Source organism: Micropterus dolomieu, linkage group LG02 (genome assembly GCF_021292245.1).
Source record: "Micropterus dolomieu isolate WLL.071019.BEF.003 ecotype Adirondacks linkage group LG02, ASM2129224v1, whole genome shotgun sequence".
Taxonomy (NCBI): Eukaryota; Metazoa; Chordata; class Actinopteri; order Centrarchiformes; family Centrarchidae; genus Micropterus; species Micropterus dolomieu.
The window spans coordinates 30527462-30536683 of NC_060151.1; the positions used below are offsets into that span (position 1 = coordinate 30527462).

The 9222-nt window shown below is 40.2% G+C and overlaps 1 protein-coding gene across 3 annotated transcripts in view; it reads right to left on the reverse strand.

Annotated features, from left to right (window-relative positions):
• LOC123961795 (caskin-2-like) overlaps window positions 1-9222 on the reverse strand; it is a 68089-nt gene that overhangs the window by 12844 nt on the left and 46023 nt on the right. Inside the window, exons 10-11 of one of the 3 annotated variants that reach the window (XM_046037515.1) lie at window positions 6694-6811; window positions 3480-3653 (exon numbers count right to left, since the gene is read on the reverse strand). In XM_046037515.1, the coding sequence (XP_045893471.1) occupies window positions 3480-3653; window positions 6694-6811 (292 nt within the window). Of the gene's footprint in view, window positions 1-3479; window positions 3654-6693; window positions 6851-9222 lie in introns of all 3 variants that reach the window. The other 2 variants (XM_046037498.1, XM_046037506.1) reach the window with 2 other exon arrangements.

Below are 9222 nucleotides of genomic sequence, written 5' to 3' on the forward strand. Positions count from 1 at the left end.
TATGTGAAGCGACGTGAGATAATGTGAAGTGACAGGAGATGTGAAGCGACGTGAGATAACGTGAAGCAACGTGAGATAATGTGAAGCGACGTGAGATGTGAAGCAACGTGAGATAATGTGAAGTGACAGGAGATGTGAAGCGACGTGAGATAACGTGAAGCAACGTGAGATAATGTGTAGCGACGTGAGATAACATGAAGCGACATGATGTTACACACATAGCCAACACATTTTGTCGACAGTAGTTCTGTTCAGCTGTCTTGGTGTGCCGGGTCCTGATGCAGAGCTTTGAGCGGGGCAGCGAGGTAGCTTCAGAACAGACGGGGAGGAGAAGCTGTCGTTCGTGGGGCTCTTACCATGACCCGAGTCCCTGAGAACCCAGATGTCCTCGAAGGGAAACTCTGACCGAGACAGGCGGCTCGGAGACAAACCTACCAAACACAAACACCCTGATGGACTGAGTTCTGCCAGAGAGGGCTGACTGAGAGGGGTTAGGTGTGTTGGAGGACAAAGATTAGATAGAAAAGGCTTTAACCGGGTCACTGTTTGAGGGGGACACTGTTGGAGCTGATCTGTGATTTAGGAACTCCATGCAGATTAATGATACTTCCTGTTGAAATCAAGGTTAGAAACAGGCCACTTTAACACTTAGCTAAGGTTTGAGAAAGATCAATCCTCATTTCTGACTGTTGCATCATAGAAAACCAACAAGTTAGTCTTCATCCTTGAAGTCTTTTCTCCTGTAAAACTGAAAAATTGAAAACACATCTGATAAAGCATTAATCAAGTACCAGTGGGTAATTTCATCCCCCTGCTTGGTCCACCAGAATGAGGAGAAGATGCAGCACTTGAAAACTTAACATTTTCTATAAGCTTTCAAGTGCTGCTTCTAAGACCCTCCCGTTCCTCTTCCGCCCCATGGGACTGATGTTTTGATCCTTTTTTAATTGTGTCCTGAATTAAACACATGTTTGTCAGTTTAAAAGATAATTTAAGTCAAGAAAGAACTACATCTCTTGTCTCACATAATATACGTCACCAATATGTTAGCACTGTAACGCTAAGCTAACATTTATTGCTTGCTTGCTAATGGCTAGATAACTTAGCTTTGTTCCACGTACACGTGTCTCATCTGATGTGTTTAATCCAACGACTCCTGGTCCTTTAATCACATGGTAGCTCTGTGACGTTACCTTCAATAATGTTAGCTTTAGTAACGTTAGCATTAGGAACATTAGCTTCAGCAACATTAGACTCTGTATCATTAGCTTCAGTATCGTTGGCTCCAGTAACGTTAGCTTTAGTAACATTAGCTTCAGTATCATTAGCTCCAGTAACATTAGCTTCAGTAACGTTAGCTTCAGTGAAGAAAGCTACAGTAACGTTAGCTTTAGTAACATTAGCTTCAGTATCATTAGCTTAAGTGAGGTTAGTTTCAGTAACATTAACTTTAGTATCGTAAGCTTCAGTGACGAATGCTATAGTAACGTTAGCTTCAGAAACATTAGTTTCAGTATCGTTAGCTCCAGTAACATTAGCGTCAGTGAATAAAGCTTCAGTGACGTAAGCTCCGGTAACGTTAGCTTCAGTAACATTAGTTTGAGTATCGTTAGCTTAAGTAAAATTAGCTTCAGTGTCATTAGCTTAGTGTCATTAGCTCCAGTAACATTAGCTTCAATAACGTTAGCTTCAGTGAAGTAAGCTACAGTGACGTTAGCTTCAGTAACATTAGTTTCAGTACCGTTAGCTTAAGTAACGTTAGCTTCAGAAACATTAGTTTCAGTATCGTTAGCTCCAGTAACATTAGCTTCAGTGAAGAAAGCTACAGTGACGTTAGCTTCAGTAACATTAGTTTCAGTATCGTTAGCTTAAATGATGTTAGCTTCAGAATCATTAGTTTCAGTAGCTTAAGCGACGTTAGCTTCAGTAACATTAGTTTCAGTAGCTTAAGCGACGTTAGCTTCAGTAACATTAGCTTCAGTATCATTAGCTTCAGTATCATTAGCTCCAGTAACATTAGCTTCAATAACATTAGCTTCAGTGAAGAAAGCTACAGCATCGTTAGCTTAAATGATGTTAGCTTCAGTATCATTAGTTTCAGTAGCTTAAGCGACGTTAGCTTCAGTAACATTAGTTTCAGTAGCTTAAGCGACGTTAGCTTCAGTAACATTAGCGTCAGTATCTTTAGCTTCAGTATCATTAGCTCCAGTAACATTAGCTTCAGTATCATTAGTTTCAGTAGCTTAAGCGACGTTAGCTTCAGTAACATTAGTTTCAGTAGCTTATGCGACGTTAGCTTCAGTAACATTAGTTTCAGTAGCTTATGCGACGTTAGCTTCAGTAACATTAGCTTCAGTATCATTAGCTCCAGTAACATTAGCTTCAGTATCATTAGTTTCAGTAGCTTAAGCGACGTTAGCTTCAGTAACATTAGTTTCAGTAGCTTAAGCGACGTTAGCTTCAGTAACATTAGTTTCAGTAGCTTATGCGACGTTAGCTTCAGTAACATTAGTTTCAGTATTGTTAGCTTAAGTGACGTTAGCTTCAGAAACATTAGCCTCACTAGCGTTGGCTTCAGTCTTTGAGAAAAAAGGTTATGATGTCAAATACACAACTTTTGGGTTTGTGGTCTTTGTAATTACCTATTTACGTGCTCTCACAGTCTGTCAGAGAAAGACTCTGGTAAGATGAGAGGTTTTATTTCGATGATGCTTGTTGCTCAAACACAGAAACCATGTCATCATCTGTTTGTTGCTGTTTACATTCTTCCATTCTTCCATTTTATTTCATTTATTTTAATGTTACCATATTTTAACACACATTTAATTATCTGTTAAGGTCTGTGTGTGTCGCATGAAGGGACTACAAACGTTTGTTTCTTTATAAAACATTGTGTTGTGTAATGACCAATAGACAATCCTGTAACCATGTTGTAACCCTACACTTCGACAGTTTTACGACAGACTGTGACTTTCTTCACTTGCAAACTTGTATTTCAAACTGACAAACATCATGTGTATAATTCAGGGCACAATTCAAACAAGATCAAATAATTTGTTGTCCGTCTAGCGTAGATATTTTCTCTGCAATCGGGTCCCATGGTGGTCCACCAGAAGGGGAGGGACCCTAAACCCTTCTCTATTTGGACAAATGACACAAAGGTGAGATTTATGATTTACCAGTGAGTATTTTTTGGTTTAAAGAGATTAGGGTTAAGGTTTAGAGTTACTGAAGAGGGTGAAAAGCTAAAGTTTTCTAACCTGCAGTTGGCAAGCTCGCTGGCTTGGTTGCTAGCTGGAACACTTTGTATGTTAAAGTTCATTTAAAGTGTATCACTGGTTCTGGAGCAGCAAATACACTTTATAACCCGGACCATAACTCAGATTCCAGCGTGCTTGTAGTTAAGATGATCACCACAAACGTAGATGCTCACTGCTGTACCTGTAGCTTGTATATCTGTGTGTCCTGAGAGTGTGTACCTGTGTTGGTAGTGATGCCGTTGGCTAGCGGCAGCACCACGTGGGTGGGGGGTGCGTACAGAGTGTAGGAGTCGTCGGTCTGAGGGGCGGAGCTGAGGCTGGAGGAGAGGGGGGCTCTGGAGAGCAGCTGCTGGCGCTGGGTGGGCAGAGAGGTGTGCCGGGACAGGGTGCCCCCTACAGGGCGAGACGGGGAGGAGGAGGAGGAGGAGGAGGGGGGAGGTTATCAAGCTGATGGTGAGAGGTGGAGGTCAGTCATTATGTGGTATGGATGGAGAGATGGATGCAGGAGGCAGGAGAGAGGAAGTGGAAGCATGGGATGGTCTGAAAGCAGGCGGATTAGTTTTTAACATCCTGTGTGATGAGATGAAGGTGGAAGTGAAACAAACCACTGACCATCGAATGGGTGAAGATGTGGCGATGGCGCCCGCTACGTAAAATTAAAAGTCTGGAGCTATTCTATATTTTTCTTGTATCTGTGTCTCCTCTTCATTAAACCCATCAGTGAGCCTCACACACTGTAGTTTATTCCGACTCAGTCCCACATCCACCGACCTGCTGCCCCAAATACCCACTAGAGCGCCACATGTGGATTCATCCGCCGCCAGTGTTCGGCAAGTTACTCAGAAATTGTAATATATTACTAGTTACTTCTTACACCTTAAAAAAAGTAATATTATTGCTTTGCTTATTACTGGGTGATGAAAGTTATGTTACGATAAATTTTCCACTGTTTCCCACATACTGACACAAACCCGTCCTACGTTTGAACGTTGGACGGGTTTGTGCAGCGGTGTTCACGAGAGAGAAAGAAAGAGGGAGCGAGCCAGGAGGTGCTGCACGAATATATGCTCCTCAATACAGCTCCTTAATCAAATATGATTTTAAATAAGCCTAGTAAAAAATTTGAAAGTCAATATGTGGTGGTCCGCGTTGATAATTATCCAAATTATAGGCTAATTATGGGAAACACTGCTTTCACTACCATCCCCCCTTCACCCCCAAACAAAGCGTCTCTCCCCCCGACTTTTTAACTAACATCAAATCCATAACAGCAGCAAGGAGTGTGGTTTTTTTTGGAGTACGCCACCGGCTGAAATAAAAAATTAAAGCAAGTAAATCCCGACTTTTAAACAGCGGTTTTACTGCACATGTAGCCTGTTTATAAGAGCAGTCTTCAGCAGTTACAAAACGTCACGTTAACGCCACTCTCTCCCGACGAGTCCAAGCATCAGTAACAGCAGCTGCTGGACTTTCTTTCTGCGAGTTTCACGTCGCTGTGCTGCTTCAGCAGACGCTTCAATAAATCAGATGTAGAAATGTTCGCGGTTGAAAGCTTTTTGCTGGTCGCACAGAGTTTACAACAGACGACAATGTTCTTTACATCTTAGACTGGGACACAATAATGACAGCTGCTATTTACAGCTGTGGAAAGAATGCCTCTCTCCCTCGTTCTGCTTTCTTCCTTTAGTGTTTGGCTCTCAGCGGACATGAACAACAAAGTCCGGTGCCGCTGAGCTGTCGTGGATTTACGTCAAGGATGGTGCGTTCAGTAACAGTAACGCAGCGTTACTTGCCTTAGTAACTAGTACTTCACCTCCTGGTTGTGTGATAGAAACTAGGGATGAAACGGTTACCTGTTTAATGATGAACCAGGGTTAAGTTCCTGAAGGTTATTATTACCGTACAAATGTTTATTATCATGATAACCGTGTCCGGTTACTGTGCTTTAAGCATGCAACATGGGTTTGTTTGGGTCTGAGAGAAACCTGACTGAATAAAATGACCTTACAGTGAAGCAGGGTGAGTTATCTTTAGCTTTGGTTGGTCTGTCTGTAAAAACTCTACTCGTTGTTCTGCTGCTGTGTGCGGCGTTTGTCTGCAGACTCTAGTCACCCACGTGAAAACGTAACACAGTTTAATCTCCAACAAACATTTTGTTTTCATTTAAAATAACTTTGTGCATGGGGTCATTGAATTTACTCATATAATAATAAATATTTATATATAACAGCTTTAATTTTAATGCGCATATGATATGGTTTTCAAAGGTTTACACACGTTTTGGCTGTTATTATTTTACTGTTGTTTTATTTCTAATTTGAACGAGAACTTTATTTGTTCACATAAAAATATAATATCTTTTAATATCTTTCCATTTTTTGGCCCTTCACATCTCTCCACAGTGGGTTAACGGGCTTAATGGATTTTGTATACTTCACTTAAGGCTGGACTCTATAAGGCCAAAAATGTTATCACGATAAAAAGTTTCATATCGTTCGATAGCGATAATCATCACAATAAGTATTAAACTCATCTTTATGGCGAACACTTGATGCCAAACAGTGGATCACTTCACAAATCTGAGGTAGAACATTCAAAACAATTATGATAAAATTTTTGTCAACAAATATGCACGAGTAAAATTAAGTAAAAGCTTTTTTTCAGTCCAGTTTAATCTTAAGTCCTAATTCGTGTATGATTCAAGTGAATAAAATCCACATTTATAACATATATAAAACATTTATTGAACATTTGTTATCGAAAAAAAATTATATCGTGATAATTATTGTTATTGTCCAGCCCTAAGTTCACTGAGCTGATGGGACCCAGGATGATTGGAGGGACTATATATATATATATATATATATATATATATATATGTCAGAGGTCACGCCTCTGGAGCAACTAGCGGTTAAGTGTCTTGCTCAGGGATACGTTGGTGGACGTCCTGTTAATTTGGGCGATTTCTTCACTTTGACTTTCTGACGTTTCCAAAGTAAAACCACCTTTTCCTCCTGTCGTCAACCCATTTTCATCACTTTCTCTTGTTTTGTTAAATTATTATTTTAATGTTTATGCAAACAAAAAGTTAATTTTATTGGTGCTTTTCAATATAAAACTTGTTGAAATGTTTTCAGTGTGTGTTTTGATCATTTTCAGCTCATTTTATCAATACCGTGATAATTGATGTCAATAAAATCATGATACACTGTTTCGTCTCTAATGGAGCGAGCAGCTGTTTTAGGAACAGTAACAGAATTACCGAGCCTTTTTTAAAAATGAAACCATATATTTGTGAGGTTTACGTCTCCTGGAGGAACCACTGGGCTTCGGAGCTGAGAGCCACAGACAGGAAGTCCCTTGTCGGTTTCACCAAAGACTCACTCCCTGTGTTTCTAACGACCTTCAACAGCTGGATGTTTGTGTGACTGACCATTTCGCCGGCTGATGACCTCCACGATGGACGGAGGGAAGAAGCCGACTCGGTCCGTGCCTCTCTGGGTGTCGTGGATGTGGCCCTTCCAGCGTCCGTCCACATGCTGCTCCAACACCTGCAGGGGACGCCACAGGTCACTACGGGCCCCAAGTGCCTAACCCCCCCCCCACCACACACAAATATTTAAATATCAGCCTGCAGGAGGATACAGGAGCAAGGTTTTATGATGTGAATGAGTGATCGCAAGTTTAAAAAAGGGTTAAAGGGATTTTTCTACTGTTCATGCAAGAACAGAACTTACTGGATCTTATTATTTAGTACGAGTCCCAACATGAAGCCTCAGACCAACGCCTGCATCACATCCCCCAGTTAAACACCTTCAGCTTTACTCATCAGCCTGATCGGAGAACAGTCACTGATCATTTACAGGTCAGAAGGTGCAGCTGAGACGTAAACCATACAGAAGTACAAATGTAAGGTACTTTGAGTAATATTGTACTTTTACTCCACTACATTTGAATGACAGCTTTAGTTACTAGCTACTTTTCACATTAGTTTTCCATTACCTTCTTGTCCAGTGAAAGTACAAGTCTGAAAATGTTGTTAATATTATAATATTTTTATATAGTTAATTAATATAATTGCTGATAATACTTACATAGTTTTACTTAAGTAAGGGGTTGGATGCAGGACTTTTACTTGTAGTATTTTGGTACTTTTACCCAAGTAAAGGATGTCAATATTTCTTCCACTGCTTGCCATTTAAATGAAACATGAACCGGGATTACAACATGAAGGAAGTTGAAACAGGTCAGAAGACAAGAAAACTAGAATACTTTCTGCTTTGTATGAAGGAGTAAAGTCCTGCCAGCAGCTCTGTGAGGCTGAACTTAAACACAGTGGTGCTTCGAGCTAAAAGCTAACAGGCTAATGTTTAACAGGCATGATGTTTACCATGTTGACCATCTTACACACAGTACAGCCGAGGCTGATGGGAATTTCATTAGTTTATTAGGTCAAAAACCAAAGTGTTGGATACATCAACATGTTGACGTGATAATCAGTGTACTGTAATATTATTACTTTAAATGTTACATGTTTTGTAAAAGACACAGTCCTTGCTGCTGTTATGAATATGCTATTAGTTAAAAAGTCAAGTTTTATATACATATATATATATATATATATCCTATATTGTACAGCATTATCTGGTGTGAGAGGCTGCAGTGTTTTCAGTTTGGTAAAGTAACATAGTTACATAGTTTTTTAAGGAGTAATACTTAATTAATAGCTCGGGCTTTTATTTGCTAAAATCACTGAATTGACCCCGCTTATGTTTGGGACAGCTCCTGGGACAGGCCTTTAATTCCTTTAGCACAAAACTGAAACTACTATGAAACAGTTTATTTATTTCAAACAGAATAATACGCTTTAAAAATGATCAAATAATAGCTCCGACAGACGGCTTATGTGCTTTTATTTTGAAGGCAGCAATATCACGAAAACAACAACAGGGTGCAGGATGAGAGAAGTCAGCAGACAGAGAGCGATGGACTTCACATGACAGGATTCACAGCTTGAATTCATTTTTATGAAAAGTTATTTTGATTCTTTTGATCGATGGACCCTTAAAGACTGAAGGAAGATAAATAATCAAGGAACCGACACATTCGGACTTAACTAGCGCTTCAAAGGTGACGGCAGTCGGCACTTTTTTTCCTTTCCTCTCTTGTACCAGGCAGGTTTCACCGGTAAATCTATGAGACTTAGACTTTGGGGCTTGTTGTTTCCCTTAAATGAACTGAACTATTGAATTGTGGAGAATCTAACCGATCGAACGATGTTCAACATGTCCACACTGACATATTGATCATACGTTTAAACATTAATATTTGTATTAACAATCTAAGCAGCTTAGAAGCAGCTAAAGAGGACGACCCTGCGAGGTTTAAGAGGTTTTATACATCCACAGAACTTACATAAAAACCAGACCAGGTGTTTAATTGTCAAAATGTGTTCCCACACCAGGCACGTAAACGGGATAGGCGGCTATTTGGGACTCAGCTATTAAACGTTTTACGGTAAGTGAAAAAGTAACTATTACAATTCTTGAGTATGTTGCCCAACACTGCAGAAGATGGCGCTAGATGAAGTCCGAGGATCACCAAAGTTATAACAGAGGGGAACATGATGGTCTGAACCAGGTTTCATCCCAATCCATCCACCAACTGCTGAGATGTTTCAGTCCGAACCAGCAGGTTATTGTCGTTAAAGAAAGATAACGAAGTAACGAAAACTAAGCGGATTTGTTAAGTTTGTTAAGTGAAATAAAATAAAAACGAAACTTAATGAAAAAAACCCAACCATAACTAACTTAAAACTGTATTGTCTGTTTGCAAACATAAACCAAAAACTGAGTTTTGGCTGGATAAGAAATCCATCTTCCAATTTCTTAGCTCTGCCGGTTTTTAGTCCACGCCTCTCAACTGGCATTATGGCGCGAAACTCTGGGGGGGGGGGGGGGGG